We start from the raw sequence: 27,974 nt of genomic DNA on the forward strand, positions 1-27,974 counted from the left end.
GCCAATTATACCTAACTACCCCTCTCCCCCAACACACACGCGCGCGCGGGCGCTGAAACACGTACACACACACACATAGCGTCTGCTAAAATTCAGATGAAATATGCAAATCACTGTTTTCTTAATGTATCTAAATCTCAAGCTTGGATAATGCCCACACACGATGAGTAAATATAACCTACCATCTGTAGCCGATGGTGAGTCCATCGTCTTCATCATTTGATACAACCCGTCTTCATTTTAAAGCCATATGATAGCAAGTGAACGCACCGCGGCGTTGGAAAAAACACACGTATTTCAAAATCATCCGAGCCAGAGCAGTCCATCGACAAACACAGACGCAAAATACGTTTCCTTACATGTCTGGAAGAATTTTTAATGCGTCCGCGTTGCAGACACATCACAGCATATTCGTTTTCTTGGCGATATATCCATTCTTAAAGAGGAGCGACGGCCGCTGGACGTGCGCTGAAAAATGAGTATGAAGTCACTGCCTACGTCTCTGGGCATGAGCAAAAGCACCGCATTCAAGAAGACTCACTTCTACCTGCTTTTAATCATTGTACAGAGCGAGAAAGGCCGTTTTTCTCCAGTTTCACAACACTATGAGATTTGAAAAGGACAGTTAACGCCACATTCAGTGACACATTACTGCACCAAACCATGGCAAAGAAATGTCGCTTTTACGACAAATAATGGCTTTATTTATATATATTATAGCCAGATAAGGTGCAACATATAGGTGTTTACGCTGATTGTATAACGGCTGCGGTTCGGCATGGTGAACTCGCAAAATAATCTAATAAAATCTCTTCTAATAATTTCAATTTCCTTTTTCCCCGATTTTCACTGCCGTCCTTGAGAGCAGCAGCTCAACAGCGTAGTAATGGTCACGATTCTCTGAGAATATTTTAGGGACAGTATTCATGTGCCATGGAGAGCCAAGGTGCGCTTTCAGCAGGCTTATGTTCATAAGGCCTGACTTAATGAAATAAACTGTAAAAGAAATCACCTAGCAGTCAACACATTTTTTATATTTTACTACATAAGGGATTTGAAATATGGTGAGACGACTTCAAAACAAAACAGCAAGTGCAGGTTTTGTTACAAACAATTTATTGTCATCTCAGTCAATAAGCAAACAGTAAATCTAAAAAAAAAATCACTGCAGTTTTGGCACTACACTATACATAAGTGAGGTACTAAATGCTTCAATGCTTACACCGATTTCAAGTCATCAGGGGAAAACATACACCAAACCAAAGTCATTGATTCAAACCACTGGGTTTTTAGAAAAAGGGAAATGTAACTTTAAGAGGAGAGGTCACAGTTATGGACAGGCGGTTTGGTTGTTTTCTCTTGCACCATGACACATGAAACACTAATCAAACTGGGCTCAGGTCCTCACAGCAAGTCACACAGCACAGCAGCGGGGAAGCTCGTCCTCTCCCTTTCTCTGCGACAGGAGATGAGAACAGGCTCCATTGCTAAAAGCTCAGTCCTCTACTTAACATCAGACATACTTTCTATGAAAAAAATTAAAACTCAGCACTTCAAAAAAGTCAAATAAATAAATAAATATGTTTGTGCATATTTGCTGTACCATGACATACACATAGTTGATGCATATAATCATATATAGAGCAAAGAGCCACACAAACACTGTGTGTTGCAGGTGTAAGTCTAACCTAAAGAGACCATTGTTAAATAGTCAATTCTCTGTGGCTTGGAACAGACACTTCACCATTGTAAGATAGTCAAGTGTCCTACACTGGACAACGTGTTGGCTCAGAGTTGATACTTGGGATAGAAACCCTGAGAAATGTGTGGGACACTGGCAGATGTCTTCAGGCATCCCATAAACGCACGCACACACATACACCCGTGCACATGCACTCAAACAAACCAAAAAAAGAAGGGGGGGAAAAAACTGTACAATAATGTTACAAACTGCAGGTCATTCATCCCTGCTATGATTGATCCTTAAATATTAAGTATAGTAGAAATGTAAATGAGCTAAATACATAAATACACAACTTTTCAATCCTTCCGTGTGCCACAATTCAGTTGCTTTGTGTGCCACTCTTCTTCCAGGGTGAAGCTGTGTCTTTCATCTGTCCAGAACTGGAGCCTCCTCCCCAACGCAGGCTGGTGTCTGTAAATCTGGGCTCACCCCAGACTGAAATGTAAACACAAGCAAACAAAACTGTAAAAATGTGGGCTTGTAAGCGCATTCAGTGACATTCATGTGTCGAGAACAGTGTTAAAATGCTTTACCAGGTTTTAGGCATAGTAACAGGGGGAGACCAGTAAGTCAGTCAGGACCAGCAGCTGGTCATCTGTGAACTGCTGCTTATGTTGCTGCCAGTTGTCATGGTGAGTCCGTCGGAAGTTTGACAGGGTTTTCTTCACAGTCATCTGGAATCAAAAACAATTTGTGGTTACATTGCACAGGTTCTGTTGAAGAGCCGGGCACCTGAAAAATAATCCCACAGAAGCAATATAAGGTGATTATTAGACAATTGCACATACTTCAATGGGTTGTGTGTCATTGAGGTGAGCACTCAGGTCCATCAACAGCTGGGGCATCCAGGTGGGCACATCATATGGGCTGGAGAGAATGCAAGCGCTCAAGCCGAGAACACCAGCATGGCGCCGCACCAGGTCTACAAAAACACAAGAAGGATTCCATTCAAATGACAGAGAACAACGTACTGAACATGTCATCGCATATTCTCGAGTAGTTCACTATATTTCCTTACCAGCAGAGGGTATAGTGTCCACTATGGAGCCGAGCTCCCTCTTCCTCTTCTTTGGCAAGCAAGTCTTGCAGAGAGCCTCAAAATGTGCCTGCATAGGGGCGTCCATGGACAGGAAATTGCACTGAAGGAAGCCACTGAGTGTAGTGGCGGCCATTTCTCTTACCTGGAAAACAAAGGCAGAATGAGGGGACGGGAAGCTGAAATTCAAAGTGCATTGTGTCACCACTGTGCAGTATTAATTTCAACACACACTATAATGGTCCAATTGAGTACATGGATTTAAAAGATGATTATTCTGGAAATTGCTGCCAGTGATGAACACAATGTCCTGACAGGAATGAGGAATTACAGCAGTGAGGTGCCCTTCTTTGCTGTGTGGTGTGTTGAAAACATGAAGCTTGTGTATAAATAGATTTAATAGATTTATTTTGGCTGATTTACTATATTTTATTACTACTTAAATGTGACAGTGCATTTAGCATTAGGTCAAACATGTAGACTGTATCTGCCTTCTTTGATCATAGTATTTCTCAGCCTCAAAATGTTTCCCAAACACAGGTGTTCTATAGTTCATCATGGCATAATTTAGCTGGCACCTCTGTCTGATCTTTTTACTGCCCTTACGGCACCTTACTGACAACCTCTTGCTTCAATGCATAAGACACACCACAGCAACAATGTCATTAGGCAGGGTGCTCCACTAGTGTGTACACTGGCCAGCTGGATGGAAACAGCAGCCAGCTGGGGATCAGGGGTGGATGTGTGTGTATGTGTGTGTGTCGGGGGGGTGCTTCTCTATAATGTGAGCTAAAATGGTCTGTTGCACATTTCATGTCTCTATTCTCAGCAAGAAAGGTAAACTTTTAAATGGGTAATATGCAGATCTTTGAGCAGTGTTCTCCTGAGGAAAGGTTACTTAAATAGGACCACCACCAGGGCAAAGTGGTTACAGCCTTCCTCTGAGGTGCATTATTTCAAGTTACACATTTTTCAGTTTTCTATAAACAGCTTTTGCTCTTAAAAAGGAGGGTATCTTATGTGTAACATAGGATACGTAGCATAAAATATATCTTGGCACCAGTCAAATTCTGTGAACATATGTATTTATCAAAATAGGTGATTCAGAATAAATGAGAGCGATGAAAGTATCACCCAGCCAAGGCCTATAAATCAGGCTGAGGTCAGTTTGAAAGGCCAAATAAAAATGGCTACTTCAATCCATCCCCCACTTCTCCTTTGTCTCTACTCCATCCCTCTCCCTCTCATCCTCCTTCAATCTGGACGTTATCTCCATAGCAACAGATTACTGCAGCCTGTGGTTTCCATAGCAACAGCTAGAGGACCAGAGGGGGGAAGAGAGTGGAGAGCCAGGAGGAGAGAGTGCTGAATCACTTCAGTGAAGCTGAAAAGACAGCGACAGTGCCAGCTAGCATAAACAATCATGTATTGGACAATAGCTCGGCGATTATTATGTAATCAGATTGCCATATGTTTGTTCATCGTTCAACCGTCTTCCAGTGACAGTTGTGCCAGACTGACAGCATCTTTACATTCTGAATGGCTTTCATGTCGAACAGCTGTGAGTGAATGGTTGTTTTTACCTCCAGCTGCTCATCCTCCAGCAGTCGTATGACCAGTGCCCGCACGTCATTCACCGCTTTCTGGTCACTCATGAAGGTGAACAGGTTGTAAAAAACCATAATCTGGAGGTATGTGAGCACCGTGTAGCGAGCGTGCCAGGAGCTGCTGCCAGCAATCTGCAACGCGCAACAACAAACCCATCCCACATCAGTAACATACTCTGAGCATTTGTTCCACAAGAGGAAGAGACCATGCCCTGGATGATTAGGCTTTTATTAATGCAGTTCCCTTTTTTGGAGAGTTGTACCCACTTTGAAAAACTGTACACAGCTACTGAAAATCAGAATTTCTGAGCACAAACAAATCCAAGCAGTCCATCCTTGCATGTGTTATTTCTTTTTATTTTCATGTGAAATTAAATTTGTTATATTAATACAACCAGTTGTGAAAATCCCCAGAGAATCCACAAGACAGTTTCAGGTGAATTTACACACTACTGTACTGACAATATATATAATGTCACAGATTAATATAAAAATGAATATTCAGCAGGGCAGACTCAAAACTCTCACCCAGTTGTCATTCCCCTTGAACCTTTCATCCTTCTGCTTGTCAATATTATGAGTTATAAAGTGGGAGGGTCTGTGAAAAGCCCAATCATGTGTGATGCAGGTGAAAAGTGGAATAACAGCCACAGCTGGCAGATAACTCACCTCCTGCAGGGCACTGAGAACCATGGGGATCTGCTCTGTGTAGAGGAGTCCCTGAGACATCAGAGACAGGCAGGTCTTTGCATCTCTCTTCAGTTCATCGTAGCTGTCATCATTCTCCACGGGAGCAATCTGGAACAGAGGACAGAGAGAGGTTAACGGGAAGCCAGGCGTCATTGTCACTCCTATTATGGTGTGCACATTACGAGAAAAAAAATCAAAGTCGGAAGTGATGAAGCCAGCAGATCAAGGCTTTGAATGAATGAGTGTTTCACCTTGAAGAGTAGGGGAAGCAACCGTAGTTGTTCTGGGACAGCAGTGGAGAAGGAGCGGCCAGCACTTGCAATCAGCCACTTCAGCACTGCAGACGTATGAAGACAGGATTTTTTTATGTTCAAAAAAATGATCCTTTGTTTCAATTCCTTCAAAAATGGAATTCAACTTAAAATTAACTCCATTCCTGCAGTAAGCATTCACTGTGACAGCTGAGCACAGATGACAGACGCTCGACCCACCTGTTTTGAGTAGCTTGATGGCTTGCGTCCTCTCATCCTGCTCTCCCACCTCATTCTCCTCAATCACATGGTTCTGGATCTCCTCATCACCCTCGGTTAGAGGCTTCAGCTGCAACAGAATTCGCTCTGTGAAGTCGGAGATGCGCGGGGAGGTGGTCGGCTGGGTGTATGGCAAGTTGACATCAATCATGAAGATGTATGTGAGCACACTGGAAGGACATCAAATCAGGGAGGATGAGACAGAAAAAAAATACAGAAAGAGTTTAAAAACCTTTAGAATGATGAACAGCACATTCATGTACACTGGAGGTGTGAAAAGGCCCTCACCTGCCGATTCGTTCCCGTACATTCTTGTACACCTGCGTGAGTTTGGGCTCCAGGTATTGTAGCAACCTGTGGAGGAGCTCTGGAACGCGCCACTCCTGCTGAGCGAGGCCTCCCTGCAGCACATAGAGACGACTGCAAAGAGAAAAAGAAGCACAATCATCACAGTTTGTCAGTCACGGCAACTTCCGCTTCAGGCAGCAACCTTTCTACTCACCAGGCATCGACAAAGGAGCCCCCCTCTCCGTTGACTGGAGACTCCATTAACATCTCAAACAGCCAGTGAAGCTTGCGTGGGTCCCTGCTCTCCTGTACGAGACAGACGCAACAGAGTCATACAGAGGGAAGGATGAGCGACACGAGTTGAACAGATGGAAGCATAAAGACATGATGGATACAAACGAGCAAAAGCTTACACAGGCTGTGGCAATGCAGGTACCCCAGTCTGCATATGTTTCTATTGTGATGTTGGACAGGGCAGTACGGAGCAGTGGACACAACAGCTCCCAAAGGCTGTCAACCTGGAAAAGAGCACAAGTGTATATATTGGTTTGTTGGCATTGTGAGGTCTGGAAAGCACCTTCAGATGCCAGGACAAGATTAAATTATACGTACTATTGTACTATTTTATCAAATTCATGTGACTTTTCCAAGAGTGGTATTGCCAAGAGATTGACCCCAAGAACGAGGAACATCCAGCCACATTACTGTGTGAGTGTGTCAAATATGTACCTTTGAGTAGCTCCAGTGCTTGCAGCCTCTGATCAGTCCAGAAATGATCTCTGCAACACATCGCTGCTTGCTCTCATGGGAGTCGGCCACCAGGCGCTCCATGTGCGGCCGCAGCAGAGGGAGAAAGGCATCGCTGAAGTTGCGGAACAATCCCTGGCAGGGCAGGAGAAGGGATCAGATTAATGTCTTTACTGGCTGACTTAAGTCGGTTTCTGCATTTAAACAGTGCTCTCAGGGACACTCACCTTGAACAAACAGAACCTGCGAGGGCTGAACTTGTCCTTGCCCTTACGGTCCTCGAGAGAGAGAAACTCGATGAACTGGTTGATGAACACCGGGTCTGAGAAATGGTCAAAGATGATCTGCTCCCGCTGTTAAAATGCAAATGCAAAATGAATTTTAATAGCTGCAGTCAGCATTATTTCACATTACTGTCTGTGTTATATTTTTCTTGTGAGTGTGTGTATGACTGTACACAAACCTCTGTCATTTCCTCTCTGGCCAGGTTCTGTTTGGGCTGCTCCTCCAGTGGTGCATACATCAACAGTTTCCTGGAAAACAAAAGTGAGACGATGGTAAATAAAAACAAGGCGAAAGATGTTGTCAGACAGATATCGAAAGAAACAGACAAACATACCAAGACAGAGAAAGACAGTCCAGTAAACAAAATAAGACAGAACAGGCATTCTAAAATGAGAACCTTGGCCAGCAGTAGTATCCCCAGTGAGTCTTCTCTACAAACACACAACCATCCCAGTCCTGCTGTGTGCGCGGCAGGCTGCTGCTGTTATACTGGAGCCACTGGTTGTCTTGCCGGTCCCCTGCTATCATATCACTTAGCTCCTTCGCTCCACCTACCAAAAGATAACGTGAGGAGTTTTGAGATGAGCTTTAGAAACTATAACTGGAATGAAAACAAGATGCAAAAGCTGTCACTTCCACACACAAGATACACCAGACAAACAAAATCACATGATGCTTACAGAGCTCAGAGGGGCAGACGGGTACTTTCTTGTGTGGTCTCTTTATTTGTTTCATTATCCCTGCCACGGCTGATATCGCCACCTAATGGACAAAATAAGACATTTCAAGCAAAATGTAGACAGAGAACACAGGAATGCATCTATATACTGTTTGAGGATCACAGTAGAACCACTACATGAGTGTATGCCACACCTTGCGGACATAGAGGGAGTCATGGTTGAGGCTCTTGACGAAGAACGTGATGGCGGGTGGTGGGAGTTGGTGGTCATCTCTCAGCAGCAATGACAGGAAGCCAATTGAAATGTGTTCAAACTTCCAAGGCCTGGGATGTTAAACAAAGCAGGTGTTTCACACAGTAATAAATACACAGAAACAGAATATGATTAAGTATATTAATAACAATCCATGTAAATTAGCCTACATGTTCCTGTTGTTGATGCAGTCCAGCAGATCACCGATGAGCTGTTTGTATTTCCTACAAAAACATAGAACATTGTTAGTATTTGCACAACCTATCTTGCTCACATTAAGGTCGTATGCAGAGTAAACACGCCATCTCTACAGTTTGGTTATGTGTGAATATTTTATTCTCTGACGACAAAACACCATGACGTGAAGTGGGGACCCCACGTTAAGCCACTTCAAGGTCTTTGGCATGGTGATGATTCTTTTGTCTTGCTGCTGGCGTGAACTTACTCCACAGACTCGGAGTTCTTAAGCTCCTGCCTCTTCAGACCCTCTGCTGCTTCTTCCTCAGAAGGAACAGGATCCTCAGGAAAAGGATTGCCAGTAATCATAAGTTGTTTGGCCACAGCACAGCACTCACCAGGGATCTAACAGGGTGAAAAAAATAAAACATCAGAAACAATATGTTCAAATATGTAAGAGGGAAGGGAACATGAAGTCATCTCTTAAATTCTGAGAAACTGAGAGCAGACAGGGGTGTAAGGGGGGACTGATAAAATAATGCCTTTTCTCGCATAGCTATGTTGGAGTGCAGGTTCAGGCTGAGAGTCAGAGGATAAAAACATATTTTCATTACATTATTTTGTGTTTTTAATTGGTTTTTGACTCAGTTTATTTGAGTCTATAAAATACAATGGAAATTATAGGATAATGGTCTTTAATCTACATAGATTATTTTTTATTTTTTAGGGTTTGTATTCCCACCCCGCTTTTTCTTGGTGCAGTTGGTGAGAGGCAGTGGTAGATGATGGTAGTGTGGCAATCGGCAGTTACATGTGGCATCTAGGCCTGTGGTAGCATTGTAGCAGCTAACAATAGCTAAAGCGGTGAGAGTATGATAGTATCTTAGCAGTTAGTATTGGTAGCTAGCAATTAACATTAACAGTATAGGTGAATCTAGCTTTATTGTCTTCTTCTGTTCCTCTTAGCAGGTAGCGGTTAGCACGTAACATTAGCTAAATGGTAGCATCGGAACTGTATTGTCTTCTTCTGTTCTTCCTAGCGGTTAGCATTAGCATTAGCAATAGTTAAATGGTAGCATCGGTACTGGCCACTACCTGGAGCATCTCTGGGTCAGTTGAACGTGGCGGTGCTGTTTGGATTGTGTAGGAGCAGTGTGAACTGGCACTAGGGGGGGTGACTCTGGGACGCCGGAGTTCACTGCCTAACCTCCTGGAGGTGTAGTGGGACTAAGTAGGCGAAACACTGTTGAAGGGAGGTTTCCACCTGATGACCCCCAGAGACGTGTTAGGAATCACTGCTCTTTGGCAGGTATAGAGGCAGATTAGAGCTCCAAGGTTCTTCACTGAGAATGAATCCTCTTTTTGAGCACAAGTATCTTGTGTTTAAATTAACAATGCAGTCACTCAGAGCAAACCGATTTTGAGCTTCTACTTTTTCAGCAGGCAGATATCACATTGTCTCTGATTCTATGGATGTTTTTGTGAAAGGGTTCTTGGTGGTTTTCTTACGGAGAAGTCGATGCCAATGGTCTCATATTGGCGATGGATTTTGTCTGCGAGGTCATCGAAGAGCCGCACAATGGAGGGCTTCTCCAGAGACATGGCTGAGCTGAGGCCAGAGCGTACAATGGCGGGCCATGTCAGAGCGATGCACTCCCAGTCATGCAAATTGGCCAGGCACACTCCGCTGTGATTCCCCAGAAGACAGTACAAGGCACCCTGGAGATGTACAGAGAATGTTAATGAGAAAATAGGAATTTTGAATTCTTGAAAATGTGAAAACTTCATTTAGTTTCTGTGAGCTCAAAGTGAAGAGCACGACACAGCCATGCCAGAGAGGACAGTCATACTTTGAACTGCTGCTGTGTGACACTGCTGTTGTCCGGGTTGAGGAGCTCCAGGACGTGGGGGATTAGATCTCTGCAGCAGAAATTGTAGGTTCCCAGTGCAGTGAACAAAACATTTTGAGCTCTGCTGCGAACCTGGAAGGTAATAAAAAGTCTCAGTTTGTGGCATTATTTTACTTCAGGTGTACTAAGCACATGAGTAAAATGTCTTTTTGGATTTAGGACATGTAATGGCTTGTCTGTGATTGTATGGCAAAAACAAAACCGGAAGATAATAAATGCCTTAATTAGATGTACATAATGCATTGTCGTGGAGTGTCCTGTGGAACTCACTTGACTGTAGGCGCTTGTGGAGAGCCTCAACAGATCTCTCATCAGCTCCTGGTGAATGCTCCTGTACTGACATCCTTCCACTGTCAGCTTTCGCAGCTGATGAAATAAAGATTCAAAGTTATAAATGGTAAAATACAATGATACAAAAAACAGCAATTTCTCTATTAACAACGTACCTCATGCTGGAGCATGACTCTGTCTATCAGCAGAGCTCTGATGTGCTGCTTTCTTCCATGAAGCTGCAAATACGACAAGGCGTTATACGGTTATATGGTCCGTTTTAAACATTAGCATCACATGTCAGCATCACAAATGCATTTAATGCAGGCTTTGAGGGAGAGAGTGCATGATGTCTTCTCAGGGCAATGATTGCACAAAAGTAACCAAAGTGCAATAAAATGTGAGATTTCTTACTCTGTTTTCCATTGATTTCTTCACAAGGTTGAAGCTCTTCCAGCGCGAGTCAAACTCATGTTTGTGAGAACCTTTGAAGTGCAACAGGTCGCTGATAATCTGGGAGGTATCACAGACAAAAATATTGATTAATGTTGGACGATAGGATCAATACATCAGCTACAGCAACAGCCTGTGTGGATTTGAAGAGTGCGATTCAAGACGACAAACGTGACTAAAATAAAATCAGCAATAGCTTATGTCTGTGCAAAGTCCCACCCAGCACATAACCACACACACCACTCCAGTGTAGCTTTTCAAAAATTATTGTGTGTGTGTGTGGTTTGTGTGAAGGATAGGGTATACAACGGTTTTGTAGACATGAGTCAAATATAGTCTGATCCCTAATATTAGCATATTATTAAAAAAAAATTAGTGTTAAGACTTAAATGTTTACAAGCTATTGTGTTACTGGCTGCTCACCTTGATGATGGAGAACAGAGACTTGGTGTCATCTTCAGAGTGCTCCAGGATGTAATCTACAAGAAGAGGTAAAAGAACTCAGATGGCAGGACACAGACCTCCACTGTATTGTGAGTTTGCCTGTTGAACTGAGAGTGACTACAACTTGTTTAGGGATGCGGTTGTAGAATAAAGATAGATTACAAGCGAGTGAACACTTACGCAGCAGCTGTCTCATCACGCCACAGACAGCATCTCTGTAGTTCTCTCTGGATTCATCTGCAGGTAGAGATGATATTACAGTGTCAGATTATACTCCAACAAACCTGATAATGTGCATCTATCATGAGCAAAACTTTTATCATCCAACAGTTCTTAAGAAGTGATGCACGCACCATACTCCATTCCTGTATAGAGGGTGGTCTCATCTAGATTCACCATGCTACGGACCCTGAGGGGAAAAGCAGGTTCAAAGCCACTTAACATTTGAAATTTGTCTCAAAACAAATGTAGTACAAATAAAAATGTACATCCCTCATGCAGTCTTTATCAGTAAGATTTCAATTTAACTAGTATAAGTCTAAGAGTAACTCATACATTTAATTGGGATTTCTCTTTGATTTCAGTATCCAAATGTGCAAATCCAGTAGACTTCCATCCATGTATTTCAATGGAATAAGAGCTATCACTGGTTGATTCACTTACTTCTACTTCTACTACTTTCTTATCAAATGTGAAATCAAAACGCTCCTTGGTTCCTCCCTTACAAAGAACTCACATACACACATCCAAGACCCATATTCCTAAAGGAGACATTTTTTATCCAGCAGTGTCTCTTCTCTTGTCTTGGTCAGGACAGATTTTTCGTGTGTGAATGCAACTACTCACAGCTCAGGGATAGGCTCTCCTTTCAGTGGAGGCATCAGACCACCAGCTCCTAGGAGGCAGTGCTGAACAATGGTCAGGCTCTGTAGAACATCATCTCTGAAAAACACAAAATCAGCATTTATCATATATACACACAGAGACACACACAAACATTAGAGCCCAACAGCTGGTGGCTTCAGCAGAAACCAGAGTGTTATTTCACATGTGAACACTCAGACTTGTTCCTCCTCACCTGCTCATGTCCTGTTCTCCCTGTGCAAATCTCTGAAGGCGCTGAAGTTCAGGCTGGAGGATCAGGTCCAGTAAATAAAACGCAAAGGAGGTCTCCTCAACGCTGGGCACATGCCACCGGATATCCAAATTCCACAGGTCCCCCGGTCGACCCCAGTCCTACATGGGATAAACACAATGAGCAAAAATTATTGCTTAGTCTATATTGCTCTTCTGTGCAAAAACATACTAAAGGGGTTGTTTAAGGGAGTTTCTCTCCAAATCAAGGGTTTAAGGATACAGGATGTTGTATATTGTTACTCTATAAATAAAACTCACTTGACTTAGTTTAAGAAATATCAGTCTACATTAACACTACTTGATAAAAGTGAACCCATTTGTTTTTCATGGCACAACTCATATATTCAGTGCAAATTTTTAATATGAGAAAAAGAAAACCCCGGGCATTCCCACCAGTTAGAGAGGGCCATTTTTATTTTTGTTCACTCATTCTAATACAGCTTTGGCTAACAGTTTGATGAATCAAATCATGATTTACCAAACTACATCTCAACTGAAACTACTATTTGAGCCTTTAGTGTCCAGAGTAAAAGGTACAAGGCATATCGCTGCATTAAAAAGAAATCGATGTATGCATGTGGAATTAATCAAAGACCACTTAAAAGACTGATGCACCACATAACAAATTCCTGCAGGCCTGCACAAGTGCTGGCAACTGTAGCAACTACAAGTGAGACATCTCTTGTGTCCTGTTTTATAGGATACAGTAATCCAGCCAAGTGATCTACTATCCATGTCTCTACCAAGGAAGATACTTAATTGGATCAAAGTAAAGGCTGTCTTCTCTGACTAACAGCCTAAAGAGAGGAGCAATTAATCAAACCAGGTCACCGTAAGCACCACAGACAGTTGTATACCTGGTTTAAGGATCAATGTCACTCAATGTCAATCTCACTAGTTTGGGCAGATGATACGAGTACTTACCTGGAACACATAACTGAAGCAAGACTGTTGTTTGCTACTTAAAAAAAGGTCATCCTCATTTACTGATTATGATTCTAAAATGTACAACCAATCAATACTAGTACCTTGATGGGTAAGTAGTCACTGATTGGTTGGTGGAAGCCTCCTGGCACACTGCAGTACTCTGTGGGGTAGATGAGGGCTGAGGAGCGCAGGATGTGGTGCAGCAGATTGCAAGCTAGAGTGTAGCCCTGCTTACATTTGAGGTGCAGCGTCAATTGCAAAATCTGGACCAGGTCTGAACGATAGGGCAGGACCTTGTCGCCATCTACCCGAGTCACCTGAGGGGCACATGGCAAAGAGGGGAAGGTATAGTGAAGTACAGTTTTAAAATGAGAGGTGTTGGTAAATATGGGCACACAGGGGTTACGTTAGTTAGTCATAAGTGGTCTAAATCACCTCAGACAGCAGCTGGAGATTCCACAGCAACTCTTTGTCAAGCTCCTCTTCATTTAACACTTCCTCGTCTGTTCAAAAGAGAAAAGTGTATGTCAGGCAAATGACAAAGGCTTATGGAAGAAAACATGTGTCATGCATTTGGAAACCTTCTCTCATGGAAATACTTGTCCCTGTGTGGTTAACACTTACTGACAGCGATTTGGTTTATGGCATTACAGCAGTGTGGCACAAACACCTTGAGTGACTCTGCGGGGTGACACTGAAAACAGAAGCACAGCAATGGTGAATTGATAAAGCTACAAGAGGTTGATGCTTTGGGTCCACATAAAGAGTTTGAATAGACAAGACTCACTTTTGCAGCAGCTCTGCACATGTCAGCCACCATTCTCCCAGATACTCGTGTCTCAAAGATGTTGGTGGTCGCAAAGTTGAACACTTTTTCCAGAGCCACCTGTTAAAACAAGGTGACACGTGTGTCACGTGCACATGTGTACATAGCTACTACATATACTGTACACACACACAAATGAGAGAATGAAAAATGTGAAATGAGACTCGTGTGTGTGAAGTCTTAACCTTGAAGATATCCAAGGAGCACTGTGTGAGGATGGTGCTAAAGGTGGAAGACAGGCCGAGCTCTACCAGACTCTCCAAATGAGTCATCTTCTCTGTTTCTGTTTCCTCCCGTGTTTGTTCCAGAGTGCTGCTGTCTATCAGGGCAAAGCATCTGTGTAGATAAAAAAAACCCTTATGTTAAAATGTTCAGATATTATTTCACTCAAATACTGATCAGAAAAAATATTGTTAGTAATGAGACTTGATCCAAGTATGCTACAAAATGCTATGAAATATGTAAATATTGTAATATTTGTTTACATCCATCAATCATCACTTACCTGAACAGACCAATAAATAATTTTAAAACACATCCTGACAGTCACTAAATGAATTTGTTCCTGCGATAGGTGTGAAACTTGAGGTGAAAAATGAAGTGTTTGGTTTCTCCTCGAGCCATATCCATGTGTACTCAAATAAACTAGTCTTACAGAGCAGTACTTTTGCTGTATTTACTTATTCTTGAACAAAAGAGCAGTGTCAATCCCCTAAACCATAAATCATAACTAAAAATTGTGAAAATATGGATGTTCACATTAACAAAATACAATGTAAATATTTTCTAGTCAATGAATTTTTGATAAGAAAGGTTTAAATCAGCTGCAACTTGTGCTGATGATTTTTTTTGATGCAGAAAACTCCACACATACCTGTCCATGAACTGAAGCACAAAGTCTTCAAACTCAGCTGAGGCTGAGCACATCTCTCTCTCCACCTAAAAGTCGTATGAAAGTTAGGAAAAAGCTATATACAAGGATCATTGAACACCTTGCACTTAATTACGACAAGGGGAGGAAAGATAATAGTGATTCACCTCTGTCAAGTCTGTTCTTTCATGTAGGGCAGACGAACAGTCCACCAAAGGCACAAGAGTCACAAACGTAGCAATGAATTGGAATGTGATCTGTAGGGACAGCAATGGTGTTTATGTCAGATTTAGGAAGTTTACCAGAAACACAAAAAATATAGCAAGAGTGCAGTAAACAGATAGAGGTGAATAACGCTGGAGCGCACCATGCACTTGCTGAAGTCATTTGGGTCGACGCCGGGCAGAGCCCTCATGAGCAGGGGTAGCATGTGAGTGGGCCCCTCAGGAAAGCGCTGCCCACCTGACACTAGGCTCCGTGCCACACCAATCATGCAGCTCAGAGTGGCTGTCAGCTGGTGGGGCTCTGTTAGAGTCTCCAGAGCGGGGTATGTTCTACGGTAGAGACAGAGAACAATAAGCCCTTTGTGTTCATTTCAAAATGTGGCCTCTTTTATCTAAAGCAGAAAACGAGCAAATCCGTTGCATATTTGGGAGAAGCAGAACTTGTGTCTATGAAATTCTTTAGCTCAGTGCAAACTTACTTCTCCAGCACAGGGGGAATGACCAATTCAGGCCTCATTAGAGCAAGATTTTGCAGGGCCTGGGCTGCATCAAGACTGCCCGTCTTACTGAACATGGCCAGCAGAACCGGCTGCATCATGCTCTCCACGAAGTCTGTGATGTCCTCCTCCGTGAGCTTGTGACTGTCTGGTATTGGTGTTAGCCAAGTAGGCTTCCTGTAGCGCTCCCGGTGCAGCCGACGCACCACGCTGGCCGGGAGACGTTGGAGCAGCTTCATCAGCTTCATCTGGACATGAGGACAGGGGGACAGAAAGACAGATACATGAAAAAGAGGACACACACAGGTGGACCATGTGCCTCCATGTGGCCTGGACAAATGGAGAGGAAGAGGGTGTCTGGAGCATCTAGAGACATACATGACATCACGCACATACACACACAAACCACACACACACAAACCACTACACTGTGAACACAGCTTTGTTAAGTTCAGTCACTTGGATTTCATGAATGAGATTTCATGAGACAAAAAACTATTTTTGTTACACTGTGAGTCAATAATTTTCACTTGTCCTCCACTGAGTGCCAAGGCTGAGGCTCTGAAAAGAGATGAGCGTGCTTGTGCACCCCATGATATATCACCTTACTCCAGTATTACTTTTTAGTCTTAGCTGATTGCTAAACACTGTTTACGTGCAATGAAACTACAGCCAAGCGGTTGAATATCTCACGTGTATCCAAGCAACAGCCTAGAATACACACAAACTTATCCCCCTCGTGCCAAAAATAAAGGTTTGTGTATGAGGACACGTTGCTGCCTGTGGTGCTTCAAATCTAGTACAGGGGCATCCTCAAAACAGAAAGGCATGCGTGCCGGTGCCCAGTGACCTTTAATGGCATTGCAAGCGTCTCACTCACATGTCCTCTCGTCATTTCTGAAGTCAGTACTGACGTGAACCCTGACGGCTGACACGATTCAGGAAGCCTCCTAGAAAACTGATGACGAGTGACTGCACTCGGTGTGTCATTGTAAATGCTGCTGCTGTGTGCCGAGGAGGGCTGTGTTAACATTATGCAGGAATTAATGCCGGAACAAGCTGTATGAGTGATGGATCTAAACTCACTGGTGCGAACGCAAACTGCCATGACTTTAGTTGTTTATAATAAATCTCACGCTTCTCGCGCATACTCAGTAAGACATCGAGTCAACTAACTATTTCACAGCATAACTTCAAATGTAAAGTGCAAATGGTTTAACATATTCCCACGCTGTGTGTTGATGAAATCAATATTTTTATCTTCCAATATTGGTAATAGTACAGAATGTAATTTAAAAGGCCCTGAAAATCTTTTTTTTAATAACCCTTTCACTATGAGTGATGGGGTCCTACATGAACATAAGGTTCTCTGTCACGACTGGTTATTAGGAGATTTCTGTATTTATTCGTACTTATTAGTTTTTGATGTGGCCTGGCCTCAATTGAAAAGTTGAGCTATATTTGAATCAAAGGGTGACGACCCTTTGGAGTTGTTAGGTTATGTTGCCGCCACTGTAAAGCAAACCTAATATAACCACACCTATACAGTTCTGATGAAGCTGAGGGGCTGAGTTTTGTAGTATTAAACTCTTACACACAATAAATAATATTTAGGATATTTTTTTCTTTCAAAGTTTAAATTCGATATCTAAATGTATGTAGAAATAATACAGACATTAAACTATTTTTGTACCATCTATATGCTCCACAAAAGTAGACGTCTGACCTATTAACTCTACTGGGTCATTAAAAAAGTTGTTGATGCTGAGCTGGCAATTATACTGAACTACTGTTCCTGAATACTGAATTTCTAATAGATGGCCTAATAAAAAAATCCACATTCTTTGTGGTTTCTTTTATTCCATAATCATCCAAAAGAAGTACAAAGTGACTCACCAACCAGCGGCCATGGTTTGATGGGTGGAAGAAGGATCCAATGCTGTTGAAAAGGCCACTGAGCTGTGCTTGAGCTTGCTTGCTGGGTCCTCCCTGAAATCAACATATGGTCACCATGACAATAATTCTTATACTAATTGCACCTGCAATTATTTACCAAACACATATGTTCTGAAGAATGAACTAACCAGGAGGGATGAGACCCAAAGCACAACATGGCTGATGTCGTAGGCATTGGTGACATATCGTGGTACCATCATCTGACTGGTCCCCACAGGCAGATTCAAACTCCTCAAAATTCTTGTGAAAATCTGAAATGTGAAAAACAGATCAATTATGGTGGAATACTCCATGTCATGATTACTTTAATGTGGACTTATTTGTTGATCAAAAGCCCACTACATTTAATTGGGCTTACCAGGTCAAGGGTGTATGTTTATGTTTATCAGTAACACATGTTGGTGTTTTCAAAAAGCATGGATCAAAACAGTCACTCAGCTGAAATGCAAGCATGATGCAAGTCACTTCCCCACCAAGAGCAAGATCAACAAGGAAACTTGATAGTTTGTTTCTCTGACAAGCAGCGGCGGCCATGAAACACACACCATGAGCCAGTACCAGAAAGGATGATCACTTGAGAGCTCCACAAATGTTCCACAAATCTCGAAACAAATGAGCACTACATTGTGAAGTGGAGGTGAAAAAGAAAAAAGGCAACAAACCTTCGGGATGTAAGGGTCCCAGTCAATGTAGCCTATGTTGTCATTGGCCAAGCGAGCAAAGAGATTGACCAGATGCTAGAAGGATGTAAGACAACATGTTACACTACACACAGAAATACTGACTTTTCCACATTTCGACATTTTTAAACAAATTAGGCTACTCACCACTTCCCAGCTTGGAAGGTTCTGCACAGACATCCATAAGGTGATCAACTCGTCAAACCACAACCTGTCACATAAACAAATGGTTACGATGGCAGAAGAAAATCCCACTAAGTGAATACATGTGATATTTAACAGAATGTTGCCGAGGGAAATTTCAATAAAAGCAGGGTTAAGGGTGGGGAAGACTGGGGCTGGAAAACTCAGTTCCTTTATGAGTGCGTTTCTTCTCATTTACACTCCTCACTGACTTATTTAATAGGTACACCTGCGTAAAACCAGTTAGGGTAGCACTTTATTTTATGGGTCCATAACTGTGATGATTTATTGTAATTTGGTGTTGATTATAACAGGTAAACTCACAATTGATTCATTACAATTAACTGATAGTTTGAGCAGGTTTAGAGATTTTTATTCAGTGCACAGCAGATAAGATGCTAAAATGTGAAATGTGTTTATGGGCTGGCATCCAACTGAACATGGAAAATCAAGTTTCCTAAAACAAATGAATGAGACATTAATGTTTACTTAGTTGAGTTTTGAAATGATTATGAAACAGTCTGCATTGATTCCTGCCTCTATACGAGATACATAAGTAATACATCAGCAAGAAAAGTGCCTGTTTCTATTTAGTTGCAGTCTGTATCCATGTCTCTCCAGACTCATATATCTAGAGAAGACTCAATAAAAGGTATTAAATGTTTTTTTGGGGGAAACAGAAGTTATCATTATATTAAACTACATGATTCCAGTGAATAATTTCCAGTGAGAAACATGTTGTCTTCACTAGGAGACTATATTAGCAGAGGAGTACAGAGGACTGATGGAGAGCTTCATCACATGCTGCGACAACAATCACCTGAAGCTCACTATCAGTAAAACCAATGAGTTTGTGGTGGACTGCAATGATTCAGATATGGATGTTGTTGCAAAGAAGCTACAAATTGTAAAGTGTAGGTGCTTCACACACATCTTTAACCTGGCAGCACAGAAGCTCTACATAATCAGCACAGCTTCAGGGTGGACACCCAAGACTAGTGTTTTTTCAGAACATTATGATGTCACTGTAAAGTTGACCTTTGACCTTTTGGATGTAAAATTTCATCACATTTTAACCTACGAGACATTTGTGTGAAATTTTATCATAATTAGCATAAGGATTTTTGAGTTATGGTCAAAATTGTGTTTTGTGAGATCACATCAGTTAACTTTCACCACCAAAATCTACACAGTTCACCCTTAATTTCAAGTGGACGTTTGTGCCAGATGTAATGAAATTCCCTCAAGGCATTCCTGAGATATCGCATTCACTAAGGGGACAGCCAGATGGAGGAAGGTACCCCTGCTGTACATCCATCTGTCCGTCCGGACGAACAACCCGAAAACATAATGTCTGAAGCCACAGCCATCACCAGCGTGGAGACATAAAAACGGACAGTGATAAAGCACGGCATGGAAAGAATTGTGGGATTTGAATGGATTCTGACTAATCCTGAATTGGTCCTCTTCCTCATAGGCAGGTACGTAATATGGGGAATGTTGATGAACATTAGCTTTCTCAACAAAATTACAATTACCAAGAAACCTGTTCGCTGTAGGCTTACATGTAACCCAGGTGTATGAACGATACTAAAATAAAGTTTACTTTGTTTCACCATTGTCATGTTAGTGACATTAATCTTAGACAGCCACAAACAGATTATATAATCACTATGCATCCTGCAAACAACTGTGTTTAAGAAAGGAAAACTAATGAAAACAAATGCTCCCACTAGGCCAGATCAAGATCTTTATGACACAAGGCGGTAGTGTTCACACCACAGGGGCCACCAAAATAAATACAAAATGAAAAGATCCTTGTAGTTGCTTTGAGGTTGAAATGAAGCAGTTCTTTGAAGGAAACTTCTATTTCCCCGATATGCATATCACGTAGTTCTTTATGGAAATCATCAGGAAACTATGGGCCCATAAAACAAAGATATACTCAAGCACATACTCTCCTTTCCTCCAGAAACACCAACATTTTTCAAGGCATGCAAGATGCTAAAAACATCTGCACAGAAATTCATGTCCATGCTAACTCCAAAGCATTACACAGTGTTGGCCCAGCATCCCTGCTGCTAATGGCTGCTCATCCCAAATGAGCTCTGCTGAGTTGAGATCTGAACTGTACTCTGAAGCCACTTTCATGATCCCAGAAAAATCTTGGAGCGATCACTTGCTTTGTTCCCCATGAAGGGATGCATCTGGTCAGCACCTGGCAATACTGTTCAGGCATTAGGTAGGTGGGTGGTGACATAGTAACGGATACCCTGCCTGTATAGAACACTACTCCACTAGTAAAAATACTGGGAATCAATAACAGGAATCAATGCATGTTTTTTAATCTTATTGGTTGGGAAAACATAAAAAAAACTGGAACTGGGTCTTGTTCTCTTTTATAGCACTTCAGTGTGTCACTATGGGATACACCCACTCACATATTCAGAGTCACTTATTATATTTTGCCAGCACTGCGTGGCTTACAGTCGTGACGTCTGTGCTGGATCCCTCTGCCTTTTTACTGTATATGGCTCACACAGGGGCACTCGTCATTCATCTGTTCTCCTCAGAAGGCAAGCTATTCTTTACCAGATCTCACGGCTAACTTGGTCCACTGCTCTCAGACTGGAGCAATATCTTGGATCACAACCGTACGTAGGAGAGGATAAGAAGTTTCTTACTTGAACCCCTTGTGGTGCAGCTCTGGAGGCAGAGTTGTGGGTAGGAAGAGCTCAAAGTAGCTGATTGCTCTTTGCATGGTGACATCAAAGGGACAGAGGAGTGGCCTCCACTCATCCAGCATCTCCTGAGTAGCAGACTCTGAAAAGTATCTGTATGAACAGAGACAATAATAATTAGATTTCTTTGGGTGAAGTAAGCCAGTGACATGTGATGACAAGAATGTTAGGGATATCATTCAACAGCTTTTGAATGGGTATATATAGACATTTGAGGCATCTCAACCAGCAGAGCAGCTTAAAGAGCTCCACAAACATGGACAAGCCTCTTAGGTCCCTTACAGATCAAATCCTAACACACCTGAACACTCAGAAGGTGCGAAGACTGACGACCACACTTAATGGTCAGACTTCAAGAAAACCCTAAAGTACATTCATTTCAATATGCAAGACTGTGTTTGATAGCTGCAAAGCAACAGCATATAGGAATCATTTAGTTACTATTCTATTCAGAATGGCTGTGTTATGTTCACATTACAGAAAGGAGACTCAAATACACATGAACCAGCAGCAACTAAAATTTCAATGTTGGAGCGCAATGTTCCACAAATGGGAGATTACAACTCATACACCTGGCACATTTCAGCTGTTAGGGTAAATCCTGTGGTTCCACTGGGCTCACAGCCCCACAGGGGGATTTTCATGGTTCATTAAGTGCTTGTGTAAACCCCGCAGGTTATTTCAGGTCGCCTTGCCTCCTCAGAGATTCCAAATCCACTGGAGGCCTTGAAAAAATTGTTACTTCCAACCAAGGGCACTTCCCTCTGCCTCAGTGCTGATCCACAGTGTCTCAGCAGCTGACCACAAATCATTCTCCCCTCACACAGAAACAGGAAACTCTCACACAAGACAGAATTAGATGAGATAATAGGATTATCTCCCTAAGTGCAAACTGAGGGACAAGTCCCTGTGCTTGCCTAAGATATCTGCACGCGTACAACTAGCATGAACACGATCGGGGACCTCCTGGTGAAAGCAAAGCAGTGACATGATAAAGCAATTTAGTGAAGCCTAATAAGCATTTACTATGTCACCCACTACAGCATCCAAAATATTACCAACATAATATTAATTTTCTATATATCCCTCTCTGTATTATTTAATCTTTGGTCAGGTCATTAAAATAATTATTGATACAATTAATGAAATATTAGAAAGAAATCCCCAGTATCTTATTAAAGCCCCCTAGGAGTTTACATTGTCAGACAAAGACATATAAATGATAAAGCAATTGTACTTACGGTCTGCAGCTTTTCACAAGTGTTTTCAGCACACTTTCCACAGAGCTGTAATAAACAAAACCGAAACAGAATGTCAAAGCATATTAAAAAACATAAAAAACATTGAAACACTGATGTTAGAGTTACACAGTCTTCACACCAATGCAACTTGACTTTGATTGCATGCACACAGAAACTTCTTCACACGCCTGACTGGTGTAAAGTGAGGGCGAAAACCTTAAAGGGCTGGTGTGTAGTGAGGAAAGTGTAATAACGCATCAATAACTTTTATTAAATTCAATGAAATTAAACACTGTAATTGTGGCCAATGGTGGTTGGCCTCCCTGGCTGGCCTCATGCCAATATCCACATTTCTATGTTTATAGCTCCACTAACTGTTTGTTCACAACTTGTCACTTTGAATTCAATCATTCAATCTGCTTTGAAAGTTTGTTAGAGGAGGCTTGGGATTTGCAACTAAGAATACAACATCTTACACATCGCACACTCCTGACATGATTATCTTCACATATAGACTGGAAACACAGGGCTGTGGTCACATAACAGTGTTGAAAGCTTGGGACCGATATAACCACAGCTTTTGAGCTCCCCACCCACAATCCCACCTATCTGCTCGCATGCAAGCTCAAGCCATGCCTTGTTGGAAATGCCCTGCCAATCCCACTCAGCAACTGGTTATTTAGCTCCACATCATTCAAGCCTTTTTGTAGCTGACATATTCCACATTTAATACTCTGACAATCTAATTGCATATTCCTAGGCCAGAGCTTAGCACCGTAAGTCCACAACACACAGGCCACAGAGCAGGGTCAAACTCATGCACTGCAAATCCAACAACAACGAGAACTAGGCAAACTGAGTGTCCCTTTACAAAGAGCTGAGGCACTCAGGGATAGGGAACCCCAAACGACACTACATGACCTTTACATCTGAGTTCAAGTGAACCCTCACGTTCACCCCAACACATTCCAGGAGGGGAGGAAACGTGACAAGTGCTTGAGCTCCTCTGTGACTCTTGAAAATGCTGAGTAGTAGTGAAGGTGTGGCTAACTTTTAAAGCAAGCTGCGAGGAGGGATACTCAACACCAAAAACTCCCCTGAACATGGGCCAAAACATAGATAATTGTTGAGAATGTATATAAAATATTACTTCCAAATATGGTCAGCATCATTTTGTTACTATATTGCTGTCACATACTCCACCATTGATTAAATACTGGGAACCACAACCAACCAATATATATATTTATATATCAAAGAAACTACACAGCCTATTGTCACTCTCTAATAGTTGATATGGGGACAGGAGAAGGGTTAAAAAAAAACAAAAAACCTTTTAGCTGCAGTGCGACAGTCTCCAATATGAGTGAAATGTTAACATTGATTAAATCTTGATTTTTCTTCTGTCACAAGCTGCATATGGGGTGTCCAGTTTTTGTTTTCACATGCAATGTATTCAAAATAATAAAAAATGGAAAAAAAAACAAGTGCCTCAAAAGATGAATTCAAAGTAAAACACAAAGAGAAGTATTGTCCTTACCACCTCTGAACCAATTTTATCATTATGAGTTTAGAGGATGAACGAGGCCGTGGAGAACTGAATGTGAAAGGAGACAAAGGCATAAAGAACACATTCAGCACACGACAAAGTGCCAATCACTCAAAAATATGAACATACTATGCATCAATTTATACAATTTATCATGTGCTCAGAGTACAATGTTCTGTGTGCATTAGTATAGTTTTGATTGAGGTGAGCTGGCAATCAGCCAAAGCAGCTTGCTTCGATAACATAAAGTGATGTGCTAGCAAGGCATTCATGTGACAAACAATGTTGCCATAGCACCATAAAAGAGCATCTCGCACTGCTTGCTAAGAACTTCATGGGGACTTTCTAAGGGTGTTGCACAGGGTATACCAACATTTAAACTCCTCTCCATAACTGTGGTAAGTGTAAAGGTCCTTGCTCCTTGTCAAAAGTACAGCTATGAAGGGTATGTGGTGTAAAAGAAAAAAAAACAACTTCCTTTTGTTCTCCAACAACTGGTCCAATTACACAAATGCAATTTGAAGAGTAAACTAAGTTATAACAAAATGAGTTTGTGGAAATATATATAATAATTCCCCCCTGGAATATAAATAAATCTATGATGACTAAAATATTCTGTTCGCATTTAAGTAAAGTTTTCAGAGCATAAAGTTAAAAAAGTGAACATTGGACAACCTTATATTTTAACACTCGGGCATTATTATAGTTGCTATTCAATGGAATGTTTTATGTCATCGGTGATGGATTCCTTAAATTAAAAGATTTGGCAAACTTATAATTAGGATGAAAAGGCAGCTAACCCAGTCCAAATGAAAGGGCCTTTATACGATACTCTAAAAGCAATCTGGACAAAAAGGAAATGCAGGAATTAGGAAACACAGTGCAAGGCCAACAAGGCCGTAATCCCTGTTTTTGATCAGGTCCAAGATTAAATACTGTTTACCCACTATGACATTTCATTTTTGGTGACTTTAGTCTTACTCATATCACCATTAGTTTTTTCCAGGAAAAGGAATTCTGTCGTTTGATATGTGACACCTGTTTTCTCTGTGGGACAGTACAGACCTGCCAAAATGTTTGTTCTGTTTTCAACAGTATTTTTCTTCATTAATTACCTTTAACATTATGAAAAATGAAAACACTTTCATTGCCAACTGTGGCTACTAAACATTATCTGATGTACCACACAACCACCTACGTGAAATGTAAATGTAGTGAGTGTGCCCTCCTCATTGTGTATCTCAGTGGCATTTCCTAAATTTCTATAATTAAGCATGCTTTTAGAAAATAAACAATACCAATAAAAGCAATAACAGCAGTACAGTAAAGAACAGAGGCATACTTGGGAAACCAATTGAGGCCCAGATGCTCAGTCTTGGAGAAAAGGATCCTGTCATGCAGCTCATACAGTGGTCTCCATCTCAACTCAAGGTCCTCCCTTGACAGTAGTTCTCTTTTCCTATAAGATGAATCAGACATACAGAGAGATAAGAATAAACACACAGATCCTAGCTCATCATAGCCTCGTCCTACTGAAAAAAGCCCCAAGATCACACAATTTATGATCAAATAGTGAGATAGAAACATTGTTAGCACCTCTAATTTATCCCTTGGAGAAAACAAAAACTGCTCAACATGATATTTTACTGTGGCATTTAAAGTGTGAAATAAATCAGTTCTTAACAGGTGGACAAGTCCTTCAGTATAACACCTAGAGCCCATTCTTACTTGAGGAGGTTGATAAGAAGCCGAGCAAGGCCCTGCATCATGCTGATCTCCAGTTTGGGGATCGTCACTAGCTCATAGAGCAACTTGATGAACAGCACATGGTCTTCTTTGCTGAACTTCCGCCCATACAGCCTCATGTACCTAAAAAACAAGTACAGTTTGAGAGATACTTGCTCCAATTTCAATATGTATGAGTGGTCAGTAACCCTGTGAGCATCATGAACACAAACGTAAGGTGCTTATGTCCTCTCTTGCGTAAAAAAAGGGAGGATTATTATAACAAACTCAGGCATCCAACTTTTAAATAACACAACCACGGCTCAATAAGCTTTGTTGAGACATTTGAAATTGACCACTACAAAGTGTCTGTATCGCTGTTAAAATGCCAAAATACCAGTGAACAGAATCTGGGTCAGCCCCACAGTAAACTTTCCATCTCTCTGAGCCGGCAGTGACTCACTCTTGGACAGAGCAATGCGCCAGCATTCGGGACTGAAACGGATTAAAAGCAGCCCAGCAACCAAGTACAACAAAATGAAACAGCACTCTTAGTAATCCACAGTCATACAGTATTTATGGCTGCAACTAACAATTATTTTCATGGTCAATTATTCTGTTGATTATTTTCTTGCTTGATCGATATTCCAAAGATATTCAGTTTACTGTCTTAGAGGAGTTAAGAAAAACCATACAATATTTCCATTTAAGAGGCTGGAATCAGAGAATGTGCACTTCTTTTTGTTGAAAAATAGTTGAGAACTAGTCAAATTATGGTTGTGGCTCTAGTCATGCTACTAGTCATGGTAATGAATCACACAGCGGCAACAGACACACTGTCAGTGTGTCTGTTGCCGCTGTGTGATTCATTACCAAATACCTGACAGGTAAATGCAAAGGGGGTAAAATATAATGCTGCAATATACTGGATGTAGTCAAGTTTTAAATACTAGGTATAACTTAACTTATGTGTTTGGCAGTAAACTTGCAGCACAACTAAAACCAGTTCAAACAAATGTAACCATCTCTACAAACAAAAACGAAACCCTTCACAGGAAACTCATGCCACCATAAAATCAAGATTTGGTATTTTTACTTTGACGTATTTGGTAAGTTATCATCTGACTCGCTGTTTCAAAAAGAAAAAGTCAAAGTGAAAATTTCAAGCAGAACAGCAATGACAATGACCTACTCTTGTGCTGCACTGGCTGGGTCAAGTTGTGAATCTGACTCTATTGCGCCGATTATGAAACCCAGAGCGTCCCTAATCAGATACACTAGACTGTTTGTAGTTCCTCGGCATAAACATCTAGGTTAGCTAACATTTAATCGCCCATAAAAAACATGTCAGGCTATTAAGCAATACAGACTTTCAAAAGATAAGCTAACGGTAGAGAGTTTCTGATCATAACGTGTGTACAGTTGCAACTAGAACAAATTGTTAGCTTTCCTAACGGTGTATCTTCAGTGTTGCCCTGCTGCCAAATAAATAACGGAGATACAGAAACGTTGCATAATACGTAATAATAATGCGTAGAAGTTTAGTTACTTAAGAGGCTCAAGATTGAAAAACATGACGAAGTGAGCATCAACTGTTAATGTTAGGTTAGGATACCAAAGATTAGTGTTACTTACGTGGAAAGTTTCCTTGTCCAAAACAGCACACCGGGCCATATCTCTCTGAGCTGAACAGCTCGGCTCAAGTTTCCTTTGATTTTACTCAAAATATCATTTGATTCATCATCTAGCCTGTCCGCGTACGGTAGAAGTTTGTTGTATACAATATCTTTTTGAGGAACAAATCCCAATATGTCAGACTGTGCCTTTTTCATATTACAGTTCCACCTGGCTAGCTTCAATAAGCTAGCAAATTTGATTCTTTCTGAACTTCGGGTTCCCGGTGCACGTTGTTATGCTACCTGGCTAATACAACGGATAGCAATTCCCCAGCTAGCTACCCTCTCTGATTAATCGCAAGGTTGTTATGGCCCGCACAGTGACTAAGTTAAGAGATTCACAAGTTGATGACACGGTAGCTAGCCATCTAGCCTAAGTTCAGTTAGATTCCTTTGCCGGAAAACATTAACGTTCACATTATCGGTGTCATCGTATAAAAATATTAAGGCTAACGAAAAACACGAGTTCGTCCAGAGAACGCGTTGGCACTCGGATTCCTCTCTTTCGGCTAACGTAATCCTAAAAACCTGACAACCAGCTAACCGTCTAGCTAAAGTTAGCTTTCTACTACAAAAGCACAGTCATATCCCAAGGACTGTCAACGTCGACTGATTCATCCAACTACGG

At 41.6% G+C, this 27,974-nt stretch overlaps 1 protein-coding gene across 2 annotated transcripts; it reads right to left on the reverse strand.

Moving 5' to 3' along the window:
• Window positions 1-1,113: 1,113 nt before the first annotated feature.
• On the reverse strand, window positions 1,114-27,950 carry psme4a (proteasome activator subunit 4a). Of its 2 annotated transcripts, XM_041947585.1 has the most exons (48): window positions 27,306-27,950; window positions 25,674-25,814; window positions 25,288-25,404; window positions 23,937-23,993; window positions 22,397-22,441; window positions 21,099-21,248; window positions 18,379-18,442; window positions 18,214-18,288; window positions 17,680-17,802; window positions 17,492-17,584; window positions 15,578-15,843; window positions 15,242-15,428; window positions 15,042-15,131; window positions 14,878-14,942; window positions 14,189-14,339; window positions 13,965-14,063; window positions 13,802-13,871; window positions 13,613-13,680; window positions 13,279-13,494; window positions 12,192-12,349; window positions 11,960-12,055; window positions 11,467-11,522; window positions 11,294-11,350; window positions 11,093-11,148; window positions 10,631-10,729; window positions 10,393-10,455; window positions 10,217-10,312; window positions 9,887-10,018; window positions 9,546-9,755; window positions 8,305-8,441; window positions 8,030-8,083; window positions 7,801-7,930; window positions 7,608-7,689; window positions 7,325-7,478; window positions 7,106-7,175; window positions 6,870-6,995; window positions 6,625-6,777; window positions 6,309-6,413; window positions 6,110-6,201; window positions 5,896-6,027; window positions 5,569-5,777; window positions 5,329-5,414; window positions 5,057-5,185; window positions 4,364-4,519; window positions 2,763-2,925; window positions 2,533-2,666; window positions 2,278-2,418; window positions 1,114-2,179 (listed from the first exon to the last, which is right to left on the reverse strand). In XM_041947585.1, the coding sequence occupies exons 1-47, from the start codon at window positions 27,500-27,502 to the stop codon at window positions 2,284-2,286; spliced, it is 5,544 nt and encodes a 1,847-aa protein (XP_041803519.1). In that variant the 5' UTR covers window positions 27,503-27,950; the 3' UTR covers window positions 1,114-2,179; window positions 2,278-2,283. The 2 variants fall into 2 exon arrangements, with proteins under 2 accessions (XP_041803519.1, XP_041803520.1); XM_041947586.1 differs by lacking the exon at window positions 23,937-23,993.
• Window positions 27,951-27,974: the final 24 nt, after the last annotated feature.

This window comes from Chelmon rostratus, chromosome 11, assembly GCF_017976325.1.
Source record: "Chelmon rostratus isolate fCheRos1 chromosome 11, fCheRos1.pri, whole genome shotgun sequence".
NCBI classification, from domain to species: Eukaryota; Metazoa; Chordata; class Actinopteri; order Chaetodontiformes; family Chaetodontidae; genus Chelmon; species Chelmon rostratus.

Excerpts from the sequence above, each read along its gene's own strand:
- psme4a (XM_041947585.1), bottom strand. The coding sequence starts at position 27,502 with ATGAAAAAGGCACAGTCTGACATATTGGGATTTGTTCCTCAAAAAGAT. Across the intron at positions 15,132-15,241 it reads ATGACTTCAGCAAGTGCATG|ATCACATTCCAATTCATTGC; the intron begins GTGCGCTCCAGC and ends CTGTCCCTACAG. Across the intron at positions 8,084-8,304 it reads AAGAACTCCGAGTCTGTGGA|GAAATACAAACAGCTCATCG; the intron begins GTAAGTTCACGC and ends ATGTTTTTGTAG.